The sequence below is a fragment of the Rhododendron vialii genome, chromosome 3a (genome assembly GCF_030253575.1).
Source record: "Rhododendron vialii isolate Sample 1 chromosome 3a, ASM3025357v1".
NCBI lineage: Eukaryota > Viridiplantae > Streptophyta > Magnoliopsida > Ericales > Ericaceae > Rhododendron > Rhododendron vialii.
The window spans coordinates 25,694,111-25,711,005 of NC_080559.1; the positions used below are offsets into that span (position 1 = coordinate 25,694,111).

General features: G+C 39.9%; 3 protein-coding genes across 5 annotated transcripts; 1 reads left to right on the top strand and 2 right to left on the bottom strand.

The window, feature by feature from the left end:
- Positions 1-352: 352 nt before the first annotated feature.
- Positions 353-6,497, bottom strand: LOC131320712 (uncharacterized). 3 transcript variants are annotated; one of them, XM_058351510.1, is made up of 5 exons: positions 6,015-6,495; positions 5,152-5,267; positions 1,642-2,154; positions 1,320-1,551; positions 355-1,242 (listed from the first exon to the last, which is right to left on the bottom strand). In XM_058351510.1, exons 1-5 carry the CDS (start codon positions 6,145-6,147, stop codon positions 764-766), a joined length of 1,473 nt encoding a protein of 490 aa, XP_058207493.1. In that variant the 5' UTR covers positions 6,148-6,495; the 3' UTR covers positions 355-763. The 3 variants fall into 3 exon arrangements, with proteins under 3 accessions (XP_058207494.1, XP_058207493.1, XP_058207495.1); XM_058351511.1 differs by lacking the exon at positions 5,152-5,267 and having other exon boundaries at positions 353-1,242; positions 6,015-6,156; XM_058351512.1 differs by lacking the exons at positions 355-1,242; positions 1,320-1,551; positions 1,642-2,154 and adding exons at positions 3,876-4,589; positions 4,694-5,035 and having other exon boundaries at positions 6,015-6,497.
- A 1,869-nt stretch (positions 6,498-8,366) lies between these two features.
- On the top strand, positions 8,367-10,472 carry LOC131321279 (histone-lysine N-methyltransferase, H3 lysine-9 specific SUVH5-like). Its single transcript, XM_058352277.1, has 2 exons — positions 8,367-8,370; positions 9,200-10,472. The coding sequence occupies exons 1-2, from the start codon at positions 8,367-8,369 to the stop codon at positions 10,420-10,422; spliced, it is 1,227 nt and encodes a 408-aa protein (XP_058208260.1). The 3' UTR covers positions 10,423-10,472.
- Positions 10,473-12,071: 1,599 nt separating this feature from the next.
- Positions 12,072-16,454, bottom strand: LOC131320713 (peptide methionine sulfoxide reductase A3-like). Its single transcript, XM_058351514.1, has 2 exons — positions 15,841-16,454; positions 12,072-12,651 (listed from the first exon to the last, which is right to left on the bottom strand). Exons 1-2 carry the CDS (start codon positions 16,357-16,359, stop codon positions 12,400-12,402), a joined length of 771 nt encoding a protein of 256 aa, XP_058207497.1. The 5' UTR covers positions 16,360-16,454; the 3' UTR covers positions 12,072-12,399.
- Between the last annotated feature and the right edge of the window lie 441 nt (positions 16,455-16,895).

Sequence of the window (16,895 nt, forward strand, 5' to 3'; positions counted from 1 at the left end):
CAACGACAATGAAACAGAACGTCATAGCAAGAATAAGCCACAGCGGAAAGGACTGTCTGCCTGGAGGAGTGTATTCCGATGACGACCCAGCCGCATCCTCTAAGGACGGAAGAATAGGAGGCGGGACCATCTGCTCTACTTGGCCGGTGTAAGCCAACCAAGCACTGTATGCCTCATCCCATGAGGCAAATTTGTTATGCACAGCACCTGGGAACCGATTAACCTGATCACTACAAGCTGCCCAAGAATCGTAGATGCCTGGATTTCTCCCCACGAACACAACATAGAATTTTTTCCCTCTCATTCCTATATCATTACGATAATAAATATGAACATGAGTAATGCGTGTCAACCAAAGTGCACCGAAAGCTGCAGATTTGAAGCCCAAATTTAAACCAAAAAATGAATGTTTATGTTGAACTAAAGTGCTGATTTTTGTGAAAAACAAAGCAGCAGATTACATGGAAAAAAAACCTGCACCAATATAGCTTACATGGAATTCATTGTTCAAGTTCCACAATTGAAATAGCTTAGTAGGTTTCTCAAATACACAATAAAACAAACCAACATCATGGGCACTTTCTAGTAACAGTTTCCAACATAAACACAAGTATAACACAGTTTTCAACCAAAGTGCACAAACAAAGCAGCAGATTCACCATGATTCTATTCACCTCACATAAATCGGAAATAAAAACACGTTCTCCGTAATCAATCAATTTTGTTTTCAATAATCTCATGGTGAAACTAGTTAAATTAAAGATCAATCATCATAAGACTCCCACATCCAGTTAGCCATTTCAGTCCGCCTTTGAGCCATCAATTGTGTGTTATGTGGCGACAAGTTGAAGGGCTCTACCGGACCCACATTTCCCTCATTTCCTTCCTCGTTCTCTCCGCCCTCCCATTGTCCGTCGTCCTCGAAGTCATCAAAAAATTCATCCCTCCCCCTGTTCATTATTATCCAATTGTGAATAACACAACATGCAGTTACAATTCCAGGTTGACGGGCTTCATTATAACTTGGCATGTGCTTAAGGATGGGGAACCTTGCTTTTAGGACTCCAAAGCATCGCTCTATCACATTCCTCAACGACGAATGCTTGTAATTGAACAACTCCATGGGCGTGTGGAACTCCGTATTATGCCCATTAAATTCCTCTCTGTGATAACGTCTTCCTCGATAAGGAGCTAAATACCCCGGCATATTTGTATATCCAGCATCCACCAAATAGTACTTATCTAAAATGTTACAAGTTAGATTTAATAGGGTGCGATATTGATTGATTACAATTGGAAAGGTAATTATTGTTACGTACTGAGTGGGGGGTGCGGAAAGTTATAGCCCGGGGTTGTTACTGCCGATTGGAATACACGTCCATCATGGGCACTTCCTTCCCAACCGGGCAACACAAAAGTGAACTTCATATCGAAAGAACAAGCAGCCATAACATTCTGTGTTATTGTGGACTTCCTCCCGCGATACGCAACTTGTCTACGACGCGGTACCCAAGCTTCTATGTGTGTTCCATCTATAGCTCCAACACAATCCTTAACAAAATATCATTACAAAACAATGCATAATTTGGTCACGGGAATTATTGGCGAAGGAATTAGTGTAAGTATATTTATTTAACTAACCTGGAACCACGGGTAATATCTACCGTCGTTTAATATTTCAGGCGGCGTTACATGAAGGTTAGGTGGTTGAATGATGTGGGGTGCCAAGTTGCAAAGAGCACGACGCATCCATTTGAAGTGGTCGCTTATGGTCGACGTGGAGCGTTGGAATCGATCAGCAGCCAATCGATGGCGTTGGGAATGGCCACATATGTATAAGAAAATAGCCAAGGACTCTTCTAGGCAAACACGTTTATGATCCCATTGTAGTTGTCCTCTAGCAAGAAGTTCAGCCACCAATCCTCTAAATGTATATGCATCGACACGGAGAACGTCTTTTATGGTTTGAGGGTGTCTTTCCAACAAAAAATTTGTGTACGCTTGACCAGTAAATTCACTAGTTCGTTGTGGCATTTTTTTCTTGTCATTTTCCATTAAGTCCAAAAATTCGAGATCAAGTAAGTCGTCGTCATCGCTGGTAACAGCTTCATCCTCGTTATGCCATGGATGAGCGCTGGATGACATGGGTGTAGGCTGAATGTGTACAATAGTTAGATAAATGCATTACTACTCTCCAAGGCAGATTTTGTTAAATATAACAGTTCAAACACATATACCAAGGTAGTATAACATAACATTTAGCAAGGAATTTTTGGCATAGTGCAGTTTTGTGTGGTTTTTCCAAAATGCAGTTTCTTATACTTTATCTTATGTATGTATGTACGTGTAGACATTCTACTAACAGATACAAAATAACATGCAAGGTACGAATAAATACTACATGAGATATTCTCTTAAGTGACAGTTAGCTACTTAAAGAATCCAGAAAGGACCCATAAACATACCACCCGTACGATCACCTGAAACATTTCTTCCCAATAAATCTGGTGTTAAAAAAAAAAATTTGTACGACAAGCACTAGCATAAAAGAGATTGCGGATTGTAAAGATACCTAATTTCAAGTGTACTGCATTCAAAACTAAAATGCAAAGTGAACACTAGTTAGTTCCTGGCTCTATTTAGGAGTTGTATCCTTACTGGCATACGTATCTCCTCCGATACTCATGCAAATGTATTCGAGGTATTTAAAATGTAATATTTTATTTTGTTACCATTGAAATTAAGATTGCGGCACTTCTAGAATACCATATATAGATAACATTGTTAGGAATATAGAAAAGTACAGATTTTTAGCACTCTACTCACCTTTTTAGAGAGGACAATACAGTGGGGTGAAAATAGTTGTCTTGTTTGTTGCTCTAACTCTCCAAATTAACAAAAATAACTACAAATGAAGGCACGCTGATTAACGCTTCCGTGTCTTTTTTTTTATTCTTCATTCTCTTGTTCTGTACCTCTCCTTTCGTACAATTCATAAACTTGTATTTGACATGGGTTAGAATGTACGTGCTGATTTTTATATATGCAGGGTTGCTTGCTTCCTAATTCAGGGGAAAACCCTAATAACTAATCGGAACTTGTCTAAAAGATGTCACTGATCCTCAACTGTCTTGCATATTTCTAGCCCCATCGCATTAGAGCTATAAAGCACCGATTTTTTCCTCCTTTTTTTGCAACTTCCTATAGTGATCTCAACTTCTACTGGTGAGGTGTATATATGCATGTTCAATTTGTTCCAGGCTCTTTTCTAAAATGTTCTCTATTTTAGTTTAAGCTCTACTCTTTCTTCTATCTTTGTCTTTCTGACAGGAAACAAACGAGAATCTCGAGGATTCGAGCAACGAGTTAATCCTAACTGACGAGGAAGTGGTTCAAATGGCTGAGTTAAAGAAAATTCTTTATGGCAAGTTCAAGGATTCAATCAACCTGCAGGAGGATTAGTGAAGTGTAATTTGTTGCGGTTGCTTATTAACTCTCAATAGTACTATTTCCATCTTCCAATCGTACTGTTATTGCAGTTGTTTTTTAGTTCAAGGCTATCAAATCATCTTTTACTCTCTAGGATAATTGTAGCTTTTATCTTTCAAAATTGTTGAACATGAACTGCAAGGGGTTGCTTACAAGTTCTGTAGTTTCTTCTGCTTTCTTTTTGCCCAGAAACCTGTTTTTTAACTTATGTTTTTTCCTTTGATGAAAGGATGGTATCTTTACCATTTGCATGGCCAAAAGGAAAGTGATCATGATGAACCACATAATAACACTTTCCAAACTATGATGTTTTACCAATAGCCCAACAACTGCATTATGCAATAGTAAAACATATAAAACTACAAACCAACATGAAGCAACAAATGGTAAAGGCCTTTAGTCATATGAAGGCAGAACATATTCCAATAACATGACTAAATAACATGGAGTAGAATTCAATAAACTAAATGTGTTCCATAACACGAACAATATTAGAAGTTAAGCAATAAAAAAAAATTGGCCACTAATGGCCTTCTTACACAACCACCTAGTTGTCTATTCTTCCAAATCGGTCAATTCAGCTGTGCCACCCAACCAATCCTATTATGCGGCTTGAGTTGCATGAACCCCTCCCTCCAAGAAGGTCCTTCAGGACCCATCATAAGGCCATATGCCTTCCAATATTGTGTATCCCCAACAATCCCCTGAATGTCATCCAAAGCAGCAATGGTTTCTTTTATGGTGAATTGTGGGGTTCCAGATTGTTGACGGTTGATAGTTAAAGCCTCGTAGTACCCTGCCTTTCTTTCATTAGCAAGTGCCACACTCTCATAAGCATGTATTTGCTCACCCCTAACGTGTTTCGAAACACTCGCACCACTCCCGTCAGATTTTCGCTTTCGCGAGTCAGTATACATGCTATCGTCCCCCAGAATGGACTTTGGCGGGCCAAACATGGCTCGCTCTTCATCGGAAGTGGCTGCACCAAGGGTACCGGGTTGTGCAAAGGCACCGGTCGCCATAGAGTTGTGGAGAAGCTCGTCCAACAACTCAAAATGGTCAATACCTTTATTGCGAAGTTTCTCATACTTACTGTTGGCCTACATGGAATATAGGTAATGGGAAATGTTTGTTAGTATATCGGGGCAAAAGGGGATTTATCTAATATTAGCAGCTATTAAATAAAACACTTAGGTTTTGATACCTTAATTATTTCATCCCATACTCCAGCAGGAGCTGTGACAGTTTGAAGCTCCGCATCCCAACCCAATCCGGTATGAACTTTTTTTAATTGACAGAATAACCTGTAAGGTGCTTTGAGGCGTTCAAACTTTTGTTGCATTTTGGTGATACTGTACCCATACCTAGGAACTTGGCGAGTAAATTCTTTGTGGATAGAAGTCCATTGGTGTTGATTGAACGTTTTTGTCTTACGTGTGTTCACACTTTGTTCTTTGCTTGATTCGTCAAGGAGTATTTTAAGAAATATCTCCTCATTGGCATAACTCCACATGTCTACATCAATTTTTGTGCGGTCCATGGTGGCCTAACAGTTGGGACAAATAATTTGCAGCATAAACAACTGGAAAATAGATATGCAAGATATAAAAAATGCTTAACAGGACCATACACAGAGGGGAGCGAGATTTGTAAATCCTTTACCAATTGAACGATGTTTTCGCCAGTACAAGAGTTGGTTGAAGAAGTAGGAGAGGTGGAACTTCGCTTCCTCTTCAATGGTTGGCTCCCAGGTGGTTTTACTTGAAAGGGCTTGTCCCCTAAAATGAACAAATGAAACACACGCATTCAATCAACATAGGCCAGCTTAGGATTAATCTAAACTTGACACTGAATAAATTTCTACATAGACCATAAACAGGGGCGTGTGAATTTGTGGTCAGACATTGTGCAAAAGTTGTTACAGTATTTGGAACAAGAACCACACAGAAAAACAATCCTTTCAAACTAGGTCAGCATTGCGAAAAACATATTTGATAGGAAAATGTTTGTGTAAGTGTATCCCCAGGAAATAAACCTCCAGAAACAAAAGCAAATGCCAAAAAAGAGATATATGCTTTTTCTAATAATTTCTAGATCTGACCCTAAATCCAAAACTCTCAGCCTGGTCATTCTAAAATGAGAATATTTGGACAATGGATTTGCACGAGCACTGTGAGGCAAGCAAAAAAACCTGTTTCATTCAGCATGCTCCCCCATTTTCGAAAATTCCAACCTACGGTGACCAGAATATCTTCTTTTCTAGGTCCAATTTTTTCTACAAGTGAAAAATCACAGAAAATCCGTTTTTTTCCTAACCCCAATTTTTTCATACCCCATGACTTGGCCGAGGGCCTTTTTTCGAACCCCAAGAGTCTGCATTTGGTCGAAGGAGTAGGAGATCTTTGACATGATTTTTCGAACATAAAAACAGTCGATTGAAAATTAAAAAAAAAAATTGGATGAAAACCCTAACCCAACCGAAACAACAAAGTTCGAAGAAACCCTTCTATTTCTGGTGTATTTACCTCTAGATCTTCGAATCTTTGTTGACCGGAGAAGCCATTTGGCACATCTGAAGGAGGAATTCGTCGGGTCTTCCGTGGTGCCTGGATTTGGTGTCGGTTTGGGCTCCCCCTGGAATGTAGTCCACCTCCTCATTTATACAACCAAACCCTTCAAATAAGGTCCAGATTTCCAGCTGGGTTGAGAAGATGTTTGAGAAGATGGGTCTTTAATTTTACAGAAGATATTCGCGAAGCAGCTTCGACCTGGGGAAGAGGCGTACGTGTGAGATTCGTTCTCTGTGACTTTTGAACAAAAGAGTTAGCTGGAGGTTGGGATAAGTTTCGAGAGAGAGATTTGGGGATGAAGTAATTGAAGAGAGAGAGAGCAATAGAGAGAGAGGGGGAGACTTTCGCAGAGATTTGCAGATTCGCAGGGATTCCCTCTGTATCCTTTTGAAAAAAAAATTTCTACAGTGGAGGTGGGATGAGTTTAAGAGATAGACGTGTTGGAGTTTCAGAAATTGAAGAGAGAGAGAGAGGGAGGAGAGTACTTTTTGCCCCCACTTGCTGACCCGCACAGTAAAATCGGGACCCACTCATCTTTAAAATAACTCATCCAATCACATGTTTTTAGATTTTAACTCAAAAATTTCAATCCAAAATTGTGAACCAAACACAGCGATTATTTTTGAAATTATCTTATTAAAAAATAAGTACTTAGTTTTAATTCCCAACGGATCTCACTCTCACTCCTAACCCCACGACTCCCCCCCCCCCCCCCCCAGCTTCCAGCCGAAGTCCAAAATTTCGGCCGTTAACCACACCATCACGCCAGCCACCCCTACGCCTGCTAGCCGCCCCTATCGCCATCCGTCTCGGAAAATCACGGTTCGAAGCTCACCGCGCGCACAAACCCCCACGCCAGCCGCACTCCAAACCGTGTGCCCGCCGCCCGTTTCGGCGATCGTGGCCCGGTTTGAAGCCTATATAAACCCACCTCACTCCTTTCGCAAATCACACAAAAACAGCCTCAATCCACTACTGCAATCTCAGTAGAAGAGAAAAAGAAAAGAGAGAGAGCTCTTCACTCCATTAATGGAGGTTTAGAGAGAGAAACTTAGGTGAGTTCGGTTCCACACTTAGCTAAGCACCAATTCGGGCTATCCCATCTTCTGGAACATCCCTGAGCTTCTCCGAACCGAGCCCCAATCAACCGAAGTCAGTCCGACGTTCCGTTTCTCCGTCGTCTTTCCTGTTTGGCCGAAAACCGTCCAAACCCGTTACCCGCTTTTTCGGCCGGAACCGAGTAGAACAATCTCTACTCTACTTCCCCTAAGTATATTTAGCCCCTAAGTGATGATTTTAATGAGTTAAAATGGAAGAAATCAGCCCACGGATCAAAACCCAGTGATCCGAATTTTTACTCTGTTTTCTGAAACAATAAGCCCACTCTGTACGTGGACGTTGGTTTTCGAAAATTTTATACTAATATTACACTCAGTCCCCTGTGCTTATCACATTCGACCCTATGCTATGACTTGTCTCATTTTAACCCTACATGTTACATTTTAATGTTTAATATGCTAAATGTATGTCATGACTAATTTACCTTTGATCAATGTTAATGTGATTACAATGTGTATAAATATGCATTTATTTTAACTCATTTACAAGTTAGAAAATACTAGTGTTAGATTAAAATATTAGTTCTTACATTTAAAAAAAAAAAAAAAACTAGTAACTATTAGAAATAACAAGTTCTATTAGTTTTCTAGTTTAAATATATAAAATTATAGTATTAAAGAAAGAAAGTAGACCTTATTTTAGAAAATAAACAGAAACCTTATAATTCAAGTAATAACTTATTTAAACTTCATATTTACACTAAGATTCTTCTGATGAATTTTTTTTTTAGAATCTATTTTCACACAATTACATAAGGACCGAATTACCTTTACACTCAACTAAATGACTAAATTCAACTTTCAAGATTAATTAATAAAATTGCTCGTTTATCAATAACTTAAAGGCATCGGCCCGATCATAAAATACTACGTGTTTTACTTATTTGCACAATATTAACTATATAATATACTTTTTATCTCATCAAATTACCTTTTTACCTTTTTATGTCTCAGTTGACTTTTTCCGACTTTTTATTGTAAGATTCATTTCCAACCGAATAAGCTTTTTTTAAATCTATGGTATTACAGTTATTCTATCACCACACTCATTCACATACCTCTACTCATAATAAGGGCGGGCCCCACACACATTACACTCAGTGTGTCTGGGTTCCATTATTATTGTGAGTGAAATATGTATGTGGACTCCACTCTTATTATAAGTAAGAATATGTAAATGTATGTGTGAATGGGTATGATGCTATAATTATTGGCGGTAATAGAGGGGTGGAGGAAGGGGGGTTATAAATTTTGGAACCAAAACGGTGTATAATATTATTAATATGGGGGGCATTGCTGGACCCTGCGGTGTCCAAGGGCAACAGCCCCACGATTCCCAGTCAAAAGCGGTTCTCACTCCCCCCGAGAAACAAGGATAAGCACGAAATCGGAACACTTCTACAGTTCTACTAAAAGCCCTAGTAGTTAGTTTCCTCTTGCTTCCAAACACATGAAGACCCATCAGCAGTAAGCCAATTTTGTTCGCATTCTTGCTTGAATCTTGAATTACAGTAGCGTAATTTGTTGTCATTTCCTTTCTGTTTGTTACTATTTTCGTTAGTAGTTTGTTCATATTTTAGTGTGATTAATCTTGCTTGAATATTGAAATAGTTATCTCTCTCTATCTCTCTCTTTCTCTCTCTTGAATGAATGAATGAATGAAAATTAATAACCGCGAAGTAGTAGAGTTCTGGCTTGAATGAACAGCTTGATTTCCACTTTCTGCTTTTCTAGCACTTTGTTCCCACACTACCATCTGTCGCTTCTGTTCTATTTCTCCCGTTTTCCCTCCATTTTTCCTGTGTGTCTTTCTCTTTTACATTTGAAAATGTGACCTAATTAACGGGTTTTGGGTTTGTTTTGCCTGGTTTTCTGTTGATTCTTTGCGTTAAAATGAGAAGTGAGAACAAAGGACACGCCATTGTGGCATTTCTACTATTAAATTCAAATATTCTTCGTGATAGCACATGCCGAGGACACACAACAGGGTGATCGGAGTCTAAACCTAAATATATAAAGTAGGCAATGGGTTGTATAATGGGTTGTATACGGTGACCCAATGTAGGCAAGAAAGAGGGAATTATGGAAAATTGGTTTATAAGTTTGTTTTGCATCGATTGGCCGGGCAACCGGAAGTCAATGGAGCACATGTTGGCATGCCAAAGAAGTCAAAGAAGTCTAAAGTCTTGAAGTTACCTAGTGTGGTTGCTGATGATGTTTCTCAAGGAAAAGAGGAGAAGCCTGTTCGCGCAGTCAACACCGTGGACGATGAGAAGCTTCCACCTTTTCATTATGTTACCAATGTGATCTACCCTGAGTGGTACGAGTCTACCCACTCTGTCCCTAGGGGTTGCGATTGCATCAATGGATGCTTAGGTTTCGAGAAATGTCCATGCACCGTTGCGTATGGGGGCGACATTCCATTCACTTCGAAAGACGACATTCCATTCACTTCGAAAGATGCTATCGTTAGGAGAAAGCCTCTCGTTTACGAGTGTGGCCCATCTTGCAAATGCCTGCCTTCTTGCCAAAATAGGGTTAGCCAAAACGGAATTCGGTACCATTTGGAGATTTTTATGACCGAGAAAATGGGGTGGGGGGTTAGATCGCGGGACTTCATTCGATCCGGCGGTTTTGTTTGCGAGTACACGGGAGAGTTGCTTCGAGAACAGGAAGCAGAGGAAAGAGTCGGTAACGATGAGTATCTATTCGATATCGGGAAGAATGGTAGTGGCTTCACTATTGATGCAGCTAAATTTGGGAATGTGGGGAGGTTCATAAACCATAGTTGCTCTCCAAACCTCTATGCCCAAAACGTCCTTTATGATCATGATGACAAGAGAATGCCACACATAATGTTCTTTGCTTCCAAAAGCATACCTCCTTTAAGAGAGTTGACTTATGATTACAACTATAAGGTGGATGGAGTTCGTGATGGTAATGGCGACATCAAGAGGAAGGATTGTTATTGTGGTTCTCGCTCGTGTAGTGGGAGGTTGTACTGTGGAAGGATTTGCCTGGTCCTTTTCAAGGGGGCCTGGCTTGGGTCTCGTTTCAGTGCGGCTAGTTCTTTCTTTGAATCTAGGTTTTGGTTTCGGGCTTGGCCTTTTGTTTCAGTTATAGGTGTTGGTGTGCTTAGGGTTTGCAGCTTTTGGCCTTGTTTGTGGGGTTTTGGTTGGCATCTTACCTTCCTCTGGGCTCGGTTCTCGTGTGACTTTTTGTCGATGTGTCCGAGATCCATGTAATTTTTGTATCTTTTACAAAGATTAATAAAATCTTTTTGCTGAAGGGAAAAAAAATACAAAACTATGTCACCTCTCCACTATTTTTCTTTTGATGTTTTCCTAGGAGTTTAAATTTCCATTTGCTGTAATATATTCGTCAAGAGTTAAAATTCTTTCCACCTGTGGTGGTGGAAACCTTTGGTTTTCCACTACAGCCTGTTACGGGTCCCACCAAGTATTTTTTGTTATAATCTGAACTGTTCATCTCTTAGAGCTCGCAAAATAGTACATGGACGCAAAGAATGAGCTTCTTCGGACATCAATAAGTATATTAAAAATTGTATATTAAAAATTGAATTTCAGTTTAGAAAATGGACAGTCATAAACAATTTAACTTCAAAATCTCTGATCTTCCATTCTGTAAATTAAAATTCAAGTTTTTATATATGTATCGATATCCAATTAAGCTGATTTTTTTCATGGGCATACTACCCTATGTGCTTTACAAGATGAATAATTCGGATTGTAACAAAAAAAAGTTTTGTAGAGCCCACATGCGGTGGTGGAAATCCCATGGTTTCCACCTATGGTAGATAGAATTTACTCTCATTCGTCAATTTGTAATTTGTTTCTATGTACCTTCCTATGTTGGAAAATGTTATTGGGATATAATATTTTAATTTGGTTTAAATGTGAATTGACTTGATTTAGAGTCGTGTCTTTTCAATGACACATTCGTTGTGGGCGGACGCATCTTATATGAATATATGTGTCTCCTCTCTTGGTGACTATTCAGAATGGTCACCCGTTGGTCTATAAATAAAATGTTCCCCCTTTCATTTTACATTGTTTTTGGAAAAATGTTTATGTCCATATTTCCATAGACTCAGAGTCATTCATTTAGAGAGAGTACAAAACTTGAAGTGCTGCTTCTCTGAAGAGTTCGATCAAGTAGTGCGGGGAGATAGTGTCCATGCAAATCGTAAGCACTCTAGCAGGACTGTCTACATTCGGCCCTGTTCTGCTAAGAGAAATAAATACTACTTATTTTTTAAATTAAATGTGACGTATTGTGAAATAAAAACCTTAGCGGAACAAGCCTAGCAGGAGCTTGGGGCACTAGTTCTTTTAGTCTCTGCAAGTATTCAACACGCAACCAGTCTATTTACTAGTAAAATGTAAAGGCCATCTCTGAACCTACATGCCTATGACTACATTTCTCAGGAACTTTTGCGCAGTGAAGCATCTTGAGTTATGAGATTTTCTATACCATAATAGTCTATTACAACAAATTTATTCGTGCTTGGATGGCATTCCAAGATCAGCCTCATGAAAACCATGTATTATCGGATGATGTCCTACCTGTGTAGATGTCTTTAATGAAACTTGAGCTTTGGTTGGTCTCCCAACAAGCTATTTCGCTTGGCGAGTAAACGACCAGGAGCTTGTGTAGCTCATGCCGGATAAGTTGAGTTTTAGGCTGGGGCAATTGACCTATTTGAAGTGTAAATTCAGAACGAGTGTGATGGCATGCGTGTTGATTCAACTTTCTGTAACTTTATGAGATCCAAACTAGAGAAACTCACTTTGACAGTCTTCGACCCTAGTCGACAGATCTATCTCAACCCATATACTCCATCAAACACTCTCAACCAATTACAATGACAACGTAGAAGGGAAACTGCATTGACTTCATTAAAATGACAATACATGGCTACATAATATCCCACGAAGACAGTTATGCAAAATGCATGAGTGCGCCAACCCTAACTAACTCGACAAATGAGCACAAAGCTGAAGCTGAAACACAAAATTACTAGAATCAAGTCTGTATTAGCAGGGGCATACTTAAGTTGCTCCTATGAAGCACCAATCCAAAACACATGCTAAGATACGTCAGCCGTACCAATAAAGTACAATCACAAGCCTATTAATAAACATATATCTCAATACCAGAGCAATGCCACTGGTGGTGATCGCCCTTAAACAGCAAGCAACCTAGCCGTAGCATCGAATTGGATCATTGCAGCCTTTCTCAGTAGATTGCTTGAAGCCAAATCGACCACCCTTTGCAAGGTATTGCTGGTGGTACTCCTCAGCTCGATAAAACTTTTTTGCAGGCATAATCTCTGAAACAATCTTCCTGTTTAAGATCTGCTGCTGTCTCTCTTTAGACTCCAATGCAGCCGTTTCTTGCTCGGGTGTGTAGAAGTATATTCCAGATCTGTATTGGGTTCCAACGTCGTTCCCCTGTCCAAATGACGGTGAGCAGTTAGGGTGAGGAGTAAAAGTCGTTGAAGATGGGGTCAGACATGGGTGTGCTAACTCTCTTACCTTACTGGAAAAGCATTATAGTTTGGACAACTACGCGAAAAAAAATATATAGATGAAGTGAAAGGGTTATCTATCTTTTGATTTAGCTACGCGATAAAGACTTCTAGCGCGGGGCTAAGGGCCTTCAGACAGACAGACCAACACTTCAAACACAACACATTCCTTTCTATCTCATCCGATTTCACAGTCCCCTTAGAGGAATACAAGATTGATCTGTTATGAATTAGGAAAAGGAAGGATGAAAACAAAGTGCGAATCAAAGGTTACTACAGTACTATGATAACGCAATAATAGAAGTTTAAGTTGGTGAATACAAAAATAACAAATAACCATTGCAGACTCCATAATGCATAAACTTAAACATTCTCTAGGAATTCATTACCGTAGAATAACATTCCTGACAAAAAAAACTTCTCTATTAAAAAAGGAGGAATGAGAAAACAGAGGAAAGTCTTTAACATTGTTAGAGTATTTACCCATCCATAGACACAGCATGCGAAGGACGTGCATTTACCCATCCGCAGGCACAGCACACTAAGAACTTAACCGGTCAAGGAACAGCATCAGCCCAAAACTATTTCCATTCTGATGCTCCACTTTCACCCAAATAACTTCTTCAAAAAGAAAAGTTTCGACCACGACCATGGTTTTGTTAGAGAAGGAAAGAAGCTCATGAGGCTAAATAGACTCTATATCCCCAAGTTGTGGTGGACAATAAAAAAATGGCAGACCCATGCGGACACTTGGCACCCATATGGGTATGGGATCCGTGTCAGACATATTTAGTTAGACAATAACTCAAATTTCTCACGACCATGCATAGAACTCCTATATTATGCATGAAAAGGTCTTAACACAACTAGTAAACACCATTTAAGCTGGAAACCAGAAATTATATACTCAGGATTTTTACTATTCCAGCGCTTCGTATTATCCTTGACATGAAAATTAAGATGAATTTGATAATTCGACAAGTAGCAGCACCCAACGTCCACGTAACATAGCTGCTATGTTACCTATGTATTAATACTGGCAAGAGCTACTCTCATGGCCTTCTGAAGCTGAAGCCAAAGAAATTAAACCAATGGGCCATTTTCAAGGCCTTGGGCCCCAAATTTTGGCCCAAAAAGAGGGGCCCCTGTTAGAAGTAGATATATATGTTAGTACTTCGCAACATAAACTATGCAAGTCCCCCCTTGGTGCAGTGGTAAGATGATTTTCATACCACAGTGTGATTGGTTTCGATTCCCGCTCTAAACACTTCTTTTAAGTTTTTATTTGTCAAAAAATGATAGCCTTGTGGAAATCTGACGCTACTGGGTTTTGATCTTGCATCAAAGGGAACACAAGGAAACACCCAAACCGCTAAACCAAAGCGTGCTCTATGTTCAATGTGGTCTAAAAAATTTATATACAGAAATTATCTCTATTCTATTTAATTGTGAAAAAATTTAAGGCCCCACTTGACGATTTGGCTAGGGCCCCCAAATACCTTGGGCTGTCCCTAGCCATTTCCCCCTAGTACATAATGTCCTACATGCTACAGTGACCCTGACCCAGTCTGTAGTCTTGATGTAGGAAAAATAACTCCTCCGCGATGTTGGATACTCTCTCTTGTACATACCAATCCCCGATTGAGTTAAACTTGCAAAATTGCTGAAGTGGTGGTAAGCATTTGCAAGCAGAAAGTCTGAGCCAAGGCAACATAGGTATTTAATTGGACACCACAACGGTAGCCAAAAAATGTGTCATTTGGGTGTGAAAATGTACATGCTAGTCCCCCAATAGAGTTCGACTTTCAGCATTAGTCATGTGATGGTAACTGCTAAGCAGAAATAGCCCATGTCAGAGTAACCTAGAAGTATTAGATCTGGATCCACAGATGTACTAGACTTCAGTCTACAACAGGTATAAGCAAAATAAGAATTGAGTATTGTTAGAGTCAGCCGAATCAGTGTCCTTTGAATCAATTGGGCAATTCCTCATTTCATTTTTAAGCAGCATTAGTCCCCTACTTTTTCCTATAGTCTCCTAAGGATAGTTTGATGTTTTCTTCAGAGGCGTATACCATCCTTGATTATCTACTTCTTTCCTTGTACTCCTATAAACTTGCACTCATCCACCCAAAAAAGGAAAAGGAAAAACCACAGCCTATCAGATCTCGGAAGGCGCCTCAAAGTTCAAAGTGTCAAACAAGAGGTCCTGGTTCTTCCTATTAAAAATCAGTGAGTAAATACTCATGAACCAAGTCCAACAAACAGGGAATGGAACACTCTTGTCTCCAGATATAATCAACAAAAACTAACCAAGCCAACCCAAACCAAACTGAGTCAGCTAAATGAATATGTTTTCCTATTGAGCTCTGTCAAAGCCATCATGTTTCAAGATGCTCTCAGCAGAGCTCATTTAAAAAAAAAAAAGAGGGATTGAACAACCTAAAAACAAAAATTCATAGATAAACAAACCCAAAATATATTGAAACCTAAAACTCATTGATAAAAAAACCCAAAAGATCAAGAATCTAAAGCCCTCAAAACTCCAAGCACCTAAAACAGATTCAATGAACTAATTGTTATCCCAAAAATAAGATACCCAATAAGCCCTACAAGGGAAAAAAGAAGAAGCTAAAACCACAAACACTAGAGGCAACTACCAACTCAATTATCTATCAATACAACCAAAACCCATCAAAATTAAACACCCAAACCCACAGAATACAGCCACTATAACCTAAACTGAGTAAATCCAACAAACCCACCTGATGATTGAGCAAATACTAAGACACTCAATCAGCCCAGTAAGAAACCCGGTATGTTCTTTTGTTTATAAGTCCCAAAAAAGTAAAAACCACAAATACCAACTCAATTATCTATTGCAATTCAATCAAAACCCATCAAAAATTCAACAAAAGCCACCAACTCAATTATCAATGGCAATTCGAAACAAAAGAAACCCTGTACGAGCTTTTGTTTATAAGTCCCCAAAAACCACAAACACCAACTCAATTATCAATGGCAATTCGAAACCAAAATCCATCAAATTAAATTCAACAACAAAAGCCACGGAATCCAGCAACAAGAACCATAAAAATCCAACAAAACCCACCTGGCGATTAAGCGTGGTGGGGTCGTGCCTGTCCCAGAACGCATCGAGCAAGGCCTCGTAGCTGCACTCCTTGGGATCATACTGAACCCTGACAACCTCCGAGTGCCCTGTGGTGCCCGAGCACACGTTGTTGTACGTCGGCTTGTCCACGTACCCTTGGCTGTACCCCACCTCCGTTTTGGTCACCCCGGGGATCCTCTGGAAAGCCAGTTCTACGCCCCAGAAGCACCCGGCGCCGAATTGGGCGAACAACTGGCCCGCCGCGGGGGTATCGTCGTCGGGGGATTGGGCGATGGAGGAGGAGGAGGGGTCTGTGGGGGATTCGGTGGGGAGGCGGGCACCGAAGCCGAGCTTGCCTAGCCAGCTGCTCATTTTTTGGGGGGAAGAGAGAGGAGAGGAGTGTAGGGTGGGGAGGTTGGTGCGGGTGGGGAATTTGGAGAGAGAGAGTGGGGAGGAGGAGAGAGAGGAGGAGGAGGAGGTGGTGAAGGTGGTGGGGGTGGCGGGGTGGAGGAGGAGCATTGTGATTTGTTGGGGGGTGACGTGTTGAGTTTAGTTATCTGGGAAGAACCGATGTGGGGGGGTTTGGTTGGAGATGATTTTTGCGTTTCATTTTTTTTCTCCCATTTTTACTACGAAGTATATTTATTACGGTCTTGCTATTGTCATTCCACTGGGTTGACGATAAACACATTAGAAAATAAAGAAAACATGTATTTCTGTGTACTTTTTATACCATTTAATACACATTTACACACTCATTATTGTCAGCCCATTGAACTGATTTTAAAATTTTTCATATTTATTTATGCGGACTCCAAAAATATGTGCAGACTAAATGATAGGAAAACAGCTTTAAAAAACACAAGTGAAATTTAGAGTTGTTAGATGTACTTGGGCCCACATACATTTGAGGTTTCGGGATACAATTGTGTCCGAAATATTATTCAAAATTGTGTTTCTAGACTATTCTTTGTTACTTTCCCCTTGTTTTCTCCAATTATTCCCTTTTCGTTTTTTGGCAATGCAAGAGATCTTGAAAAATAAAAAGTCGAGTT